The following is a 16,697-nucleotide window of genomic DNA, read 5'->3' on the forward strand; positions in this document are numbered from 1 at the left end:
CTTGTTTTGTCCTCCACTTGTTCAGTTTAATCAGATATTTTAAGGAGCAGCTGCACACCACGCCAAGATATGCCAAGCTTTCAGCTAATAGCTCTTTAGAAATCATATTGTTGGTGCTAAAAATATAATTTTATGACTGTCAAATGATGTTATTGTTTGCATTTTTTTGTAGATTCAACTAAAGAAATGGGAACAAATTATGTGTTACTGCAACAGAGTTACTAAAAATACAGTTTAAAATCGGTTCTTTGCCAAGTTGCATTACTGGTTCATTCTTTGTGTCATGTGCCTTTTTTATGTTTGAATAATTCATAGGTCAGTGTTAAGCAGCAAAAGTCTTGGCTCAAGACTTTTGCACACTATGTGGATTTCTTTCTCTTAGGTATGTAATTATAATCATCATCATCATCATCATCATCATCATTCAATGTAACCAGGAATTAGCACATTATTATTCTTACCTGAAACCTATAGAAAGTGCCATCATCTTTGAGAGTGAGGACATGGTCTGAAATGGGGAAGAAGTAGCCATGCGCGGCCATCAGAGTTCCCAGGTGAAGTGCCTCCACTGAGAGAAAACACAGATATAAAGACTATTTACAGCTTGGTGTACTCCGTTTTCCCAGTTTTTTTTTTTTTCCCCCCAGTAGTACTAGATACCAACACATGTTAATGTGCTTTCAGAGTTCCCAGGTGAAGCGCTCTACTGGGAGAAAACACATAAAACATTCACACTTGTATCAGCATGTTATTGCCAAGAAACTGTTGCAGTAAGAAGATTGTGTTTCTAAACCAAGAGCATCATAGAAAGATTCACAATAAAGTTAAGGTGTCTGCTAAGATTTAATTTCTATGAAGGAAACAAGATATAATTTTCTGTCCTTCAGGTTAGATGACAGGATGTCAGTCACACAACAGCCAGATAGTAGCTTAGAATAAATAAATGCTGGCCATTTTTTCATGATTTATTTAAAAATTGTTTGATCAAATCATAACAAAATCCAACAGTCCTGCTAAAGATCACAAATTAACATTTGCACATTTTATACAAAAGAGTAATAGTCTGATGTACAACCTTCTGTAAAATGTCAAACTGCAGGGTTTTTTTCACTTTGAATTAAACATACTGTGATAATGTGTGACATGTTGTGTTAATGTGTGAGTTTTAAATAAGTGATGGAACTTAACACTTGATGAGCTATCTGTGTTTCCCCGTCATTACACTAAACTAAGCTATCCAGCTATTAGCTTTTTAAAAAAAAAACACATTTTCAAAGATATTAAATACTTGCTTTAATTTAAATTCTAAATTATTTGCTTTATTTAATTACACAGAGGAATTAAAGATAAACCTGCTTTGAGAAAAAGAAGATTCTCTGATTACTCTGCAATCAATACCTCCTCATCACAGATATCTGCCCAGCATTTGTTTGTTTGTTTGTTTTTTTTGGTACCACCAGCTAATTAACTTTATTCACCATTCATCCCCAGGTACAAATTCATCTTTCACAAAAAAATGACTAGGAGCAGTTGCTTCAATAGAGTCTGCACTGCTTTCACGGAAGGATAGAAAGACCTCCGTTCCATCCAAACAGCTCTGCAGGAGGCCTCACTGATTAGCCCACCTTAAGCTTGAGAAGTGTAACTCATCAGTCAAATCAATGTTGTGCTTAGCTGGAGTGAAAACCTGCTTACCTCTGGCACTCCACAGCACATGGTTCACTGTCCCTGATTTAAAGCCATCAGATAATGAAAACATGTAATCAACATCAAGTGTGTCTCATCTGCCATCAGTTCCTCCCTGCTGTTCTAAACCTGTAAGTCCTTTGCAGTGTCGACATCTATCAGTCACAGTTTGTGTAATGGGCTGACAGCTCTCTTTTAATACTGCCATATTTAGTTCATTATGAACAGTTTTTTCATTCCGTTTCATACAGTATTGCCCTTGACTGTTTCTGCCAAGTAAGCTGTCCTAACACACTAATAAACTGAGAGATGAAAAGCTAGAAATGCTTCACATTGTCTAAATTGGCAGAGCCGTGAATGCTATAGCAGGAGCTTACTGTATGCGTACATAAAATATGCACATCTCTGCTCTCTCACTCTAACACACACACCGGGTGTTTGTGAGTGAGAGATAAATATAGATTGGCTTTTTCTTTGTCACTGAGGTGGCTGTCACTGCTTTGAGAGGTCAGGATGCTTATGTGTATGCATGTGTACGCGTGCGTGCGTGCATGTGTGAGTGCGTGTGTGTGTGCGCGCGCACGACTGGGCTCCATTTATTAATAAATAATGACTCATAAGTTATTTAAACCTGTTTACTTATAAACAAATCTCTCGCTCTTTATCTGCTATATAAAAAGTCTGGAGGAGAAAGCGATATATTTTACATAATAGAGGAATTAACATTTATTACATGGAAAAATCAAGTTATTCGTGAACCTCTTCACTTAACCTCTTCAAAATATTTGTTTGAATATTTGTCTAAGACAGGATAAATGTCAGATTGCAATAAGGTCAGCACAATATGAAAAATGGCATCCTGGACGGAGCAATTAGGGCTTGATGTCTCCTGTATTTCAACTACTGGGCTGATTTGTTCAAAAACTCCATACAAAGGTATGTGTAAAATTTGTGTGGAGTGCATAGATTTAATTCATCTAAGCTTTCACAAACAGTATGCAGTGTTATTAGGACAAAAGAATAAAACTGAAAATGTAAATTTGTTCTAATGTGATGAAAGTTTTCATATTTCACATCTTTCTGATATGCTTCTACCATATAATGATCCGTCCTGGTGGCAGGGGAGCTTCTAGCTTCCTTTTAACATAACATAAGCTTTATAGGTGACTAAACCTTGGACCAGAATTAGTCAAGCTGTCGAAAAAGGCCGGCCTCATAGTCCAGAGAGAAAACACCCTTTGATTTCATCATATTACCAGCTATGTGCCAAAACCCCACCGGTTTGGAGCCCCGCCATGTGGAGTGTGGGAGTACTTTTCCAGCTAAGCTTTATCTAAAGTCAAAGGGAGCGATTCTGTATTTGTGGTTACACTTTGCTTATTACTGTTTGCACTATACACCATGAGGTGCTGTGGTAAAACTGTGTTTCTCTTAGAATTTGTTAAAGGAAAATGACTAAGTTCAGAAAAGGTTCTTATATGGCTTCATTTAAAGAGTTAAAATTATTCAATATTCTGTGGAAAAAGCAAAGATTTAAAAAATCAAAAATTTGAATATGCATGTTTTTTAATGTCAATTACTCAAATATGCTTAAATTCATAATGTCAGGAGGCTCAGCCCCAAGCCTGTGAACTAAAAGACGAACACACCTAAGTGTTTTAAGTCAATCAAATACATACTTTCAATCATTCAAGGAGGAGGTCTTATTGGATTCATGCACAACTGAACTAATACGGGGATTAGTAAAAGAACGCTATTTCAAAAAGAATGACGTTATCAGCCGTATTCATATGTATGCCAGCACATAAGTGCCCAAATGGGTGATCTCAGTAGACTGAAAAAAACTTATCTGTAGTGCTCCACTGCAGGAGTGACTCTTGAATCTGATGAGGAGGAGGTTTGAAGAAGGTTGACAGAGAAGACCAGGATCATTAAACAGAACCGTATGCACCCTCTTCCTGCTGTTCTGATGAGCCACATGTCCTCCCTCAGAGATCACTTTACTGTTCCCTGTTCCACTGAGCAGATTAGATGCTCTTTCATATGTAATTCACACCTTTAATAACATGCAGGAGCACACTCACTGACAGCTTGACTGATTCTTGTTGATGCTTTGTTCTGGTGAATTTGATTTGTGTGTTTATATGGTGCCATTTAGCCATATTAAATGTTTAATTATACCCACAGTGATCTACTAAACAATAATATTTAATAATAATATATTTGCAGTATATGTTGTGATCAATTGTTTGCCATTATATTACTGGTTTTTACATTTTCTTTATCAATTTAATATTTTGAGTATGATTAACAGTTTTATAGACCTAATGTATATTTAAAACCTTTATAGTGTCATAGAATTTATTTCGGCAGTAGCATGAGCCCCTCATTTGACCACACTCAAGACCTGTTTAATCCCTTTAATGATTCATTCTCAGACAGGTCAGAGGTCAGAAGCGCAGCAGACCACACTCACTGGAGCTGATTAGATTTTTGCGACCCTCCTGACCCGATCAAAAGGATAAAATAGCAAAGTAAATTCATACCACAGAGTGTATCAACAGTACCAAGAGAAAAGAATTTGTTTCATAGATTTTGACTTTTTTCCCCTTTGGTAGGAATATATTTTGACATTTTCCCAGTAGGGTTCTCGTTATGCTGTGGGCAGTTTTCAACTGAACACACAATGTTGGTTTCAACTGGGATAGCATTCTCAGCAACAAAGAGCCCAAGGTGTGAAACCACCTCCACACTTCCCAGCCAGACCCTAATCACGAACAAGTGTAATTCAACGAGGCCCCGCCCCAGAGGTCAATTTCAGAGCTGTTTTAGCAGCAATATTAGGTGTTTTAAATGCCAGATTGGTGATTTTGCATCTTGGAGAGTTATGCTCAATGTCCTGCTGGCTGTTTGTGTTTTCTCTATTACCACAGATGTACGGCCAGCGAGCAAGTGGATTGCTTTAGAACCTGCAATCAAAGTGGGTCAAAGTGTTTAAAAACCCTCTGCTATAAATTTAATATAGTGTGGAAAATCCATTGCAGTCAAGCACTGCCTCGAGTCTTTTTGACCTAAGCATCAGCAGATGTTTTGTATCCTCTCCGGGGACTATGCCCATGTTTTGCTGCTGCTTGCTCTAAGATCTTACTGCCTTTAGTCTGCTTTCAGAAAGTGGATGACCTACAAAATCTTAAGGTTGCTAATCATGTCAACCTGTGGCACCTCATTCACACTTTTCTCCTCTTGCTTTCAGTCCGTGCATGAATTGTCTGAACTGGTCTGTAGGCTCGCAGAATATGACAAATATGACAATTCATATGCTAAACAAATCAATAGTTTTCTGAAAAACAGTGAATGAAGATGTGAAGTATAATCACTGTATTATGGCGAGGAGCTTCTGGTGCAATACCTTATACTAAAATATTCCAAGACATCTAAAGTTTTTGACCAAAACTTTTGAGGCAACTTTTTTTTGCTACCTAATCCTATGCAAAATTGAACGAAAATAGGATTCTGGCCTATAGACATTGCCAAATAAGATGATAATGAGTTCTTCTGCATCAGTATATTATCTGTGGCATTCATTTAGCAAAAGAGCTCTACAGCCCCAGTCAACTTTGATATAAGCTCATCTGGTTTTACATAATAAACTTGCTTCTATCATGCTGTGAGCCAAATTAATTGCATTTCACTTTGCCGTTTGTCAGCCCCACAAGGAGTTGCTCTGTGCTAAAGTCACTTAGTTATACACAACACTGTGTTTACCACAGGGCAACTAACAGCATGCTTTGCTTCTGTGCTGCAAAAACCAAAATGCGCAGATAAAAAAAAATAGTCCTAGAGGACAAAGAACATCTGTCAAAACACATGTTTTTAGACTGTTCCTTGTTTTTTTTAAAAAAAACTGCAGTTTGGGATATTTTTCATCTAAACACAGTACAAGTCAAAAGTTTGGACACACTCAAGTATTTTCAGTATTGCAGATGTAGTAACATAAATGTTATTGCCAGATTTTAGTGACAATCCCACAAAAGTGGATGTTTGCGTATTGCATTAAGCATTTTTTGTGCATATTTCAGACGCCTTAGATGCGGATGCAGAAATAATAATGCAATCATATTCTGTTGGGCAAATATAAAAATTCAGACTGGTATTTTCCTCAGCATAATTAAAACAAAAAATGGAAATGAAGAAAAAAGAAATCACACAGGAACAATCTGTCTGTCTACTTATCAAATATTATGTGCAATCTAGCTTTTTACCACCTTTAACATTATGTACACAAACTCATAAACATGCTCTGGTAAAAGTCACTGCACCGCCCACACACAAATATAAGTACATGCATAAAAATCTTTATAATATCAACATGTACAGCTCACAAGCAGGTACATCCTTGCATACACACGAAGGAACTGTGAGTTGATGAGTCACAATTACTGTATGAACTGACTGTACAATACTAGGCAACCACTAGAGTAGACTGAAATGTACACCCACGCACATAACCAATCCAATATTCAAGTAAAAACACCTACATTACACACACACAATCAGATACACAAGAAACTCTCATAAGAAACACTTGGTTTTAACTTCCCATATTTGTCACAGTTCACCCTGCCCACTTTTGAGTCACATTATGTGCAACGAGAGACTCAACTAATGATTCGGCAGCGCCCTCAAGGCAGTCCAGTTCTACATTTTCATACCACACTAAAAATCTGAGTAATAAAACCAGCTCAAGGACACAAAAAGACTAGATTAAAAAAGAAAATTGTCTGACTTTTACATACTGTAAGATGGCATGCTACATAGTTTTCAAAATGGCTTGTAACCGAAGTGTTACTCCTTATTTCAGTGCTGACTGATGGTACATCTATATTCAAGTTATCCCATATCTGACCAGTGCTTATCCTCTCATTTATCCAACCAGCAAACATGAGACACTGTGACGATCTATCCCAGCTGCTGCTATAAACAAAGAAGGAATACACGATATAAACAACTTTGATAATTTCATCCTAGAATTTAAGATTTTTAGTATTAATTAAGCCATTTGAGAAAACGGATGTTTGGGAAATGAAAATGGAAGTGCATTACTGGTTTGATTTTGGAAAAGTGATATCAGTAAAAGTATGCCACAATTTGGTTGCCAAAAGTTTTTAAAACATTATTATTATAATTATTATTATTATTATTATTATTATTAAGGGCATTAGAACAGCCTCTCAGTTTATCCGGGTCCATTCTTTCTCCCCATTCTTCTGATTGGCAGCCCCTTGCAAAGAAAATGCAAGAACAGTAGATCTGTGTGGCTTCTCTACTTACAGCCAAAACTGTGTGTCTGTGTGTGATCACAATAGGGATGTAATATAGAGCAAAGAGTAGAAATAACTGCCTTGAATGAGTGCTGGATTATTGGGGTTACTTGGGGTTACATACATACAATATTTTCCAGTACTACAGTGTTACAATGTCTATATATAAAGCATAATAGGTCACCTTTAATATTGGCACAAATTGAGGAAAGCATGTGATAAATTGCTTCCACAAGCTGTCCACTACTGCCGATCTATTTGCTGACCTTGATGTCAAAAGGGCAACATCAGTATTGCCATTGTTTCAGAACACATACACCAGTATGAAGCATTTCAGAATTTTGCTTTTACCTTGATCTTCAATGTCCAGATTCTTCATCATCCACTGTACAATTTCAGAACCTGAAACAGAAGAGAGCATATACATATGAATCACTGACATATCTAATGTGCTCACACTGTGCTGGAACACATTTTGCAAAAAATGCAAATGAAAGGGAAAACAATGAAACTCTTAACCCTAGCCACCCCTCCTCATCATCACAGTGCATACCAATTCCTCTCACCTTACACCATGTAGGTGGGTAAAAGGTGATCTATTACCTTTTTTTTCTGCATTCCTATCCAAGCTTATTATAAATCAGATTTTGACATTGTGTGACAACAGCTAAACTATGAACCGATAGGCTGCACAAATGCAAAAACCTGAGCAGAAATCAAGGGAAGATGCTATACTGTGTGTTTATTTTAAGCAGATGATGCAATCATCAACAACTGAAAAATCTGAGTAAAATTCTTGGTCTATGCATGACTTATGCATTCCTTTTGCCATTTTGCTGGAATGGACATCAAACTTTTTATATGATGGATGTCATTTAGCATCTTCTCCATTTGAAAATGAATCACATTCATGCCCCCCAAGGTATTTTCACACCACAGCGCACCATGTGACTTTGGCACTTTGGCTAAATATATATTTTGCAAGCTATTATTACTGTCTGTCATACTGACAGGTGAAGGTGTGTGTGTGTGTGTGTGTGTGTGTGTGTGTGTGTGTGTGTGTGTGTGTGTGTGTGTGTGTGTGTGTGTGTGTGTGTGTGTGTGTGTGGAGACGAAAGCCACAGAAGGCAGAAAAAACGGGTGTGAAATGGAGACGTGAGGGAATTCATGCAGTGAGACAGTCAAGCCCTGTGGCGGTCTCTCTGTCCATCAAGCTCCCTCTCTGTCTGTCTTCATTTTGTCTTGCACCCCCTTGCTTTTTGGAGTCCCCATAACCAGATGAGATTTTCCATGGATTAACATCATTAATACAATCCCATTTTTACACTACCAAGTTTGACCCACTTTCAAAGAGAGAGCTTAAATGAGATGTGTAAGATAATCTTCTAACAAGGCTGTTCTCTGAATTGATTAATATCATGACCGTAGTTCGGGCTGTGCTCTTCTGTGTGTGTGTGTGTGTGTGTGTGTGTGTGTGTGTGTGTGTGTGTGTGTGTGTGTGTGTGTGTGTGTGTGTGGGTGGGTGGGTGGGTACAAGTATGTGCATGCTTCAAAGTGTGACAATAATAACAATAATAGCAAAAAAGAAGGTTGACTATTGACAATCCTATGCTATATTAAAGTATACATGAAATATTGTTTAAATGCTGCAGCATACAGTCATATTAACAATTAATACTTACACAAGAAAGAATATACACTATATTGCCAAACGTATTCAATCACCCATCCCAATCACTGAATTCAGGTGTTCCAGTTACTTCCATGGCCACAGGTGTATAAAATCAAACACCTCCAGACTGCTTCTACAATCATTTGTGAAAGAATGGGTCAGTGAATTCCAGCGTGGTACCGTGATAGGATGCCACCCATGCAACAAGTCCAGTGGTAAAATTTCCTTGCTACTAAATATTCCACAGGTAAATGTTAGTGTTATAATAACAAAGTGGAAGTGATTGGGAATGACAGCAATTCAGCCATGAAGTGGCAGGCCACATAAAAATCACAAAGCGGGGTGAGCAGATGCTGAGGCGCATAGTAAACAGAGATTGACAACCTTAAGCAAAGTCAATCTCTGCAGACCTCCAAACTTCATGTGGCCTTTGGATTAGCTCAAGAACAGCACACAGAGAGCTTCATGGAATGGTTCCCATGGCTGAGCAGCTGCATCCAAGCCTTGCATCATGCAAGCGCAATGCAAAGCATCAGATGCAGTGGTGTAAAACACATTGCCACTGGACTCTAGAGCAGTGTCCGTCTGGAGAGACGAATCACGCGTCTCCATCTGGCAATCCAATGGAGAGTCTGGGTTTGGCAGTTGTCAGAAGAATGGTACTTGTGTGACTGCATTGTGCCAAGTGTAAAATTTGGTGGAGGTGAGATTATGTTGTGGGGCTGTTTTTCAGGAGTTAGACTTGGCCCCGTAGTTCTAGTGAAAGGAACTCTTAATGCTTGAGCATATGAAAACATTTTGGAAAATTTCATGCTCCCAACTTTTTGGGAACAGTTTGGGGATGGCACCTTCCTGTTCCAACATGACTGCACACCAGTGCACAAAGCAAGGTCCATAAAGACATGGATGAGCAAGTCTGGTGTGGAAGATCTTGACTGGCCTGCACAGAGTCCTGACCTCAACCCGACAGAACACCTTTGGGATGATTTAGAGCGACGATTGCGAGCCAGGCTTTCTCATCCTTACAAATGTGTTTCTGGAAGAATGGTGAAAAACTCCCATAAACACTCCTAAACTTTGTGGAAAGCCTTACCAGAAGAGCTGAAGCCGTTGTAGCTGCAAAGGGTGGGTCGACATCATATTAAGCCCTATGTTTTAAGAATGAGATCTCAAGTTCATATGTGTGTGAAGGCAGATGAGCAAATACTTTTGGTAATAGAGTGTATATTTGAAAATATATATGAATAAAAGTATGAACTTAGTATTACCAGCTGTACCCTTTAACGGTTGTAAAAAGTCATTTTACAGTGTACTCTGAAGGCAAATATCTTCTAGACCATATAAAATATAAAATCAATATAAAGCTGACTTAGAGGAGAAATAAAGGACCACAAATATTCTTAGGCTGTAGAATAAACTGTAAATGGTTCGTGCCACAACACCGCTTTGAAAAAAAAATGAGTATTTACTGACCTCTGCAATGTGTGACATTTGTGAGCGTCTAAAGAAAACACCAGCCAAAGTTATGGCACTGTTGCTCACTTAAAGGTATAAACACAACAGCACCTTACAGAGAATACACACGAAAAACCCAGAAACACACATACACAAGACACACTAATACTATACAACACACACAAATGTGTATATACAGCATAGAATATAACAGTACAAGAATATGTTATGTGTACAGTTGTGGTAAGATGTTTATATACACTAATCATGGGAATGAATATCATGGTCATTTGGGGCTTTAAATGATTTCCTCCAACTCTTCTTTTCCCAAGGCTGAATTATTGTACAGCATACATCTTTAATGACTTTGAAAGGCAAGTTTGAAGTTATTTTGGATTTTCTCTAATCCACACAGGGTCAAAAGTATACATACATATAAAAACAAATACATTTCTTTAAAGCTTTTAATAAGTGGTGCTGAAGGTTCTTCAATGTCTTTTAACTTCTGACCACATTATATTGTGTGTATTGTATATATATTGTGCACATGTGTATGTATAGCTTAAAATATGAATAAAAGTCCGGCTTACTAACTGAGCTCAAGAGTTATTATAGAAAACTGCACTGTGGATCTGGATGCACCAGATGTGTTAGCAGCACTCATTAGCGAGCAAAAGGTGTTACTTTAACAAGCAAATAACTAGCAAGTGAAGAAAATCTATGTATGGGAAATACATGAAGTCTCAGGATGACATAATTGGAGACAAATTTGAAAAGTCCAGCCGCAACTGAAAGCATCTTGACATGAAATAGTGTAGTAATCCATGGTATAGATTTCATGCACCATACGCAAAAAAAAAAAAAAAAATTCAAAATGGGACAGTGTACAAAATGCCGGAAAAGACAGAACACATTTATTTGTGAATGCCTAAAACTTCTTTTTATGTATCGCTGATGTGTGAAAGTACTGTGTGAATGTATGTATCAAGGGGTGAATGTTCGGCTTAAAGTATAAAGTACCTTGAATTGTCTGTGATGCTATACAAATACAGATTTACCATTTCACAATAAAAAAAATTACATTGACAAACAGTTCAACAATACAAGAACTGCATTTTTCAACATAAAGACACACTTTGAGGATTTTGTTTTATTATGCCATCACAAGAATCAGAAAACCTGAAAAGACATCACTGGAAGTAAAGGAAAGAAAAAAAAAACAGTATAGAATTGCTGTGACCTTCTGGCCATCAGGCATTACTGCATTAAAAACACATCTGTATTTTGCAGTGGAGACACCTGCATGACGCTTACTGAGCATTAAAGAATCAGGTGATACAGTGGTAAATATGCCCCTGTTCAACTTAACAATCCACCTTCTTAGCTTCAGTATCTAAAGTGCTGTTATTTTTTACTTTGTTTTTTGTTCCTATATTAGTAAATACAGTATATGGTTTCAGTGATTTGGTAATAATTTAATCCTGTTTTTATTTACATTTCACACATTATTCCAACTTTATTGTAAACCAGGTTGTATGCAGTCATGCAGAGCAACAGCGCTTGGAGCCATATGTTGTACTTCTGTTCCACTCCTGCAGATGTAAGCTGCTTGCTAGTTGTGCTGTTTGCATATTTTATACAAAATTATGCAATTATATAGGCCATATCTAAAATGAATCAATACAACTTGCTGTGTTACAATACAACAGTATGTAGAAGACTTGTCATCAAAAAAAAAAAAAAAAAAATGTGCACTGCTTCTGCTCTTTTTAAAGTCCAAAATATTTATTAATATTTCAGTTTTTTCTTACTTAAGTTAGCTTTGTGCCTCTGTGTTCATTTACTGCTAACCTTTTTTTTTGTTTGTTTGTTTTTTAATTTTGTCGACTGTCTCTGACTGTGGAAAGACATTTTATGATAGTGATGTTGGTCCTGGCAGTGCTGCTTCTGCAAGGTAAAATTGTGTGAAAAGGAGGAACGTGCCCAATTTCAGGAGAAACAGCACATTGTATACATTTTTCTGGTTTTTCTGTAATGCTTACAAGTCAAGTGAAGTGAGACAATGATCTTACTTCACTTAACTTTTGAATGTAATTATGAACTGAACCCATCCAGCATAATATCTTGTGCATTTCATAACTGCAAGATTGTAATATCATGCACATTTCTTAAACCCTTTCACCTTTTTCTCCAAAGAGTGAACACAAATCCAGTTTTCAAATAATATTAACAAAAACTTTGATTGCAAAAAACTTTGATTGATTCTAGCAAAACCAAACAATCTGTTCAGATCATACAAACAGCCAATGAAAATTAAAGCATTACTAAGCATTAGCTACACACTACATCAACCAAAGGAAAACACAGTGTCCAGGACACTGAAGTAGGATGTTCCACTCTTTTAATAAACATTTATAATTAGAGGGAATTTCTTTTTCATCTGGATTGCCATATCATGAACAAGAATATGATTTATCACAGTTGGTCAAACTTCCACCACCTCTTCCCCCTCACTGACCACCTCTTATACACACTCTTCCTCCTCTGCCGTTCAGAATATGTTTAAATTTTTTCACATTTTTTACTCTTTTTGATATGAAAATTGTGTTTAACTAGATGGAAATGGTTCTGCCAGAAGAGAGTCAATAAATGGGAGAGGAGAGGAGAGGAGAGGAGAGGAGAGGAGAGGAGAGGAGAGGAGAGGAGAGGAGAGGAGAGGAGAGGAGAGGAGAGGAGACGAGACGAGAAGAGAAGAGAAGAGAAGAGGAAGAGAAGAGAAGAGAAGAGAAGAGAAGAGAAGAGACGAGAAGAGAAGAGAAGAGAAGAGAAGAGAAGAGAAGAGAAGAGAAGAGAAGAGAAGAGACTCACCTGAAAAAACACTGGGAATCTTGGTTAGAAAACTTTTCACTGTTCTGATGGGGATGCCATTTTTCTCATCCTGCATGCGTGCTATTACTTCCTCCATCTGCACAACACAGGGAGAGTGGAAGAGAAGGGAGAGTGAGTACTTTCCATGAACTTGTATTAGTAAGTGGAGGTTGTGTGTGAGCAAGAGAGAAAGAGGTACAACAGATACAAACATGTTTCTGTGTGGTTCAGCCATGTCTCTAGGGGACGGAGAGTGAGGCGAGAAAGTTGGTGACTAACCGTCACAGCTGTCAGATTTCTGCCTCTCCTTTGACAAATCTCTCTGATGTGTGTCATTTGTCACGTAAAAGCACCAGTAAGCTCCACTTATTGGATTCTGCTGCCTCTATTGAATTTCGGACGTCTAGCAATGAATTTTGCTGTAATTATCCATTGCGGTACACTTGTGTTCTCAAACTACTTGAACTTGGCAGAACTGAGACAAAAACATCAAAAATAATAATACTCTTAAGGCATTTTAAACACAAATGTTTTTTGTTCAGCATTGACATTAAGTTAAAAATCTGACCCAAAACCTGTACAAAGAAATGACAATAACAGGTGTACAGCCTCGCACTGGCACACATGCAAACACACAAACATTTGCACACATGGCTGAGATAGAAATGCACTGGGAGTTGTCTCAAGGGCCTGGCAGGGCAACACAAGACAGAAAATGTTTCCAAGAACACCCAGAAGGGAGAAACGCAGAGCAGAGCATAGTGCTGATACGTCACCAGAATCAGATGCCAAGTTGTCTCCCTAAGCTCCTCCCTCAATGTAAAAATATACACATGGAAAATATGTACACAGGATTCAGCATGTTTATTTGTTCCACATAAACAGGCACAAGTTAAGATGGCATATTTTTTCAGCTGTAGTGATTCTGTCAAGGTTTGTCCACTTTAACAGAGAAACACTTCAAGTCAATGATGAGGTTATTTGTAAAATATATGGCTACTGTGGTTGCATCCCAGTAATTCTGTAGCATACAGAAAGGCATGCAGCATTCATAGCTTCCGCATTTTGCACCAGATGTTTTGGATTTTAATTTAGAATATTTAATTTTAGTAAATGATGGACTTCACTTTTATTTAAAGTTCTTTTTAATCAAGGAGGAGCCTAGTGAGCTGAACAATGGACCCAGAAGCTAGAAGTGGCAAAAATAACTGCTGTTCTTCTAGTCGGGGAGTCAGTCCTTGTAGATTCCTGGTAAAATACCCACAGCATCAAAAAAGCATTTTTTTCAGCCTGGTTAAAAAAAGAAAAAAAAAAGCTGTTTTCCATCTATGGGGACATCATTCATAAAAACTTGGCATGTGTGCTGACACAGCGCATAGTGTCTGCTAGGCCTCATCCACTACGCTGAGTCATTAAACTGGACCTCTTCACTGTGTGTGCTGTAGGTACCTTTTGGGGTATTTCAATGGATTATCTGATTAATATTATGGCTTGTTGTGTGGTACAGACTATCCATGAAGTTCATTCAGTTTTGCTAGTTAGCTTAGTTCATTAGTTAGTTGCATAGCACCCATACAGTTTATGAATGTGGTTTACTTCTGGCTCTAGAAAAAAAAAAATGGAACATGGAGGAAGCTGGAAAGCTAAAATGCTAATGTTAAACCAATGGCTAAGTGGCTATGTCCATCTTTTATATTCTCTGTAATTGTTACCTTTGCCTTTTTTACTTCTCATTTACCTAATCACAGATGCACAGATAGTAAAAAAAAAAAAAAAATCAATCACTATGTGCATATCCTGTTGATGAAGTTTTCTTTTTCACTGGATATGCATAGCATATTAAGTTGAATATATTTTGCTGTAAATTGCAATTATCTTTTTCCCAAAAATTGTGCTCAAAGAAAATGTAAATTGAAAAAAACAAGGACCAGAGAGCTAAAACTAGCTAGCTTGCTACCTAGTAGCTGTGCTGTGTTATGTGCAGGTTTTAATTTCAGTGTTTTCTATTTTTTGTATTCAATTTCACCTACGGTGTAAGTAACTGTAACTTTGTGTTTGGTGTTTTGACGTGACAATAACTGTGCACTACACTGAAGGGCTGTGTTATTCTTGCAGGTCTGACTTCATGGCTCAGCCTCTTCAATTTAATTTCCTCTCCATCTTTTATAGAACACACATATGACTTATCAGCTCAGCTCATGTGGGAAAGTCAACACAATATGAATGAAGCCAATTCCATTTCATACAGATGCAAGTTTTGTTTAGGTGAAAATTCATTTCTTGGTCATATTAATGAGAAAGAAACAGTTTTGATTATGTACAGGCTTTGTTAACCACTTTTAGTTTGACAGTTCATGGGCCAGTTTTGAGTGCAGAATTTTACAATCCAAGTCTGTGGCTAGTAAAAACCGTGAAGCTGTGAATCATCCAAATTAGTGATTACAGTCTAACTGACAATGATGGAGCACATGCAAATGCTGTAACTAAAGAGCTGCCAGATTAGGTCAGACTGAGACATCTAGAAAAAAAAAAACAGTACTCAACAGGATTGAAATGTACATTTCAGTCTGTTTTGTTAATCTCTTGCTCCCACAGTACTGCATGAACCTGTAGCACAAAAATATTACAGTTCTAAAAACATCTGTAATCTTTCACACATTAACAAGATCTTAGCTGGAAAAACATTGGCCTAAACTGTTCCTGGCTATCCTCCTTGAATTTCTGTTGTTTATTCTTGGGGGGGTTTCTAATTCCCACATGTGAATAATGTCTGGGATCCCAGACAAGTTTGTATAAATAGCAATGTTACACATGTGATACGCTACTCTTCTTCCCTACAGGAGTTCACAATCCAGTAGTCCACAATCTAATTGCAAATATAATATTTGTTTAAATAAATGGACAGTGCCACAATCAATAACTTTCACTACTTGTATTCCTCTTTTATAATTACTAGTTATTTGGGTATTTAAGGAAGTGAGTGTATAAATTAAAGAAAGACAAAGTGAATTGAAGGAAATGGCTGAAGCTGTTTAATAAAGAGACTTTATTGTTCAGAATATACACTATTGTCATCAATAAAGTCACTAAGATGATCTTGAACAATGAAGCAGTTTTAAACAGTTTAAGTAAAAGATGGAAAATGGAAAGTAAGGGAGGGTTTTTCTTTTGTTTTCTTCAGCGCCTTGGGTTCTTTGTTGTGTTCCTCAAGCTGTTTCTGAGAAATAAAATCCACAGGACTGCCAGGACCAGGTTACTAAGCACTATAATAGCTCCGTCTCACTAGAGTAAAATAGGACAGCAACCTCCTTGTGACTAAGAAAAACCAGTGATTGCATAGAATTTTTTCACATTTGCAAGTAGTTACAGTGACCACTTTCAATCACAAGGCAATTGTACATGTTGCCAGGTGGGAAAGAGTTTGTCTCCAAACAACTGGGCTGATTGTGATCACTCTCAGACAAATCGGTGAAGGTTTGCAAGTAACTGTCTTGTAAACAAAGACATATCACCAAAACTTTGCAGTCAGTCTGAGTCAGTCTTCACCAGTGAGAGAGTAGTGAGCGCAACTGGTCTGCAGTATGTTTCATTGCAATATGGGACTTGACTCAACTGGTCTCTAACTGGTTGCATTCTGGTTATATTACTGTATAAAAGCAAGGCTGCCAAGCACCCATGTCACTTTGTCATTAAAT

General features: G+C 37.4%; 1 protein-coding gene across 2 annotated transcripts in view; it reads right to left on the reverse strand.

Moving 5' to 3' along the window:
• Nucleotides 1-16,697, reverse strand: part of rgs7a (regulator of G protein signaling 7a) — a 52,767-nt gene that overhangs the window by 11,803 nt on the left and 24,267 nt on the right. For both annotated transcript variants that reach the window (XM_030747790.1, XM_030747792.1), the window contains exons 3-5: nt 13,003-13,099; nt 7,359-7,409; nt 462-568 (exon numbers count right to left, since the gene is read on the reverse strand). In XM_030747790.1, coding sequence (XP_030603650.1) covers nt 462-568; nt 7,359-7,409; nt 13,003-13,099 — 255 coding nt within the window. The remainder of the gene's footprint in view (nt 1-461; nt 569-7,358; nt 7,410-13,002; nt 13,100-16,697) is intronic.

The sequence above is a fragment of the Archocentrus centrarchus genome, chromosome 15, assembly GCF_007364275.1.
Source record: "Archocentrus centrarchus isolate MPI-CPG fArcCen1 chromosome 15, fArcCen1, whole genome shotgun sequence".
NCBI lineage: Eukaryota > Metazoa > Chordata > Actinopteri > Cichliformes > Cichlidae > Archocentrus > Archocentrus centrarchus.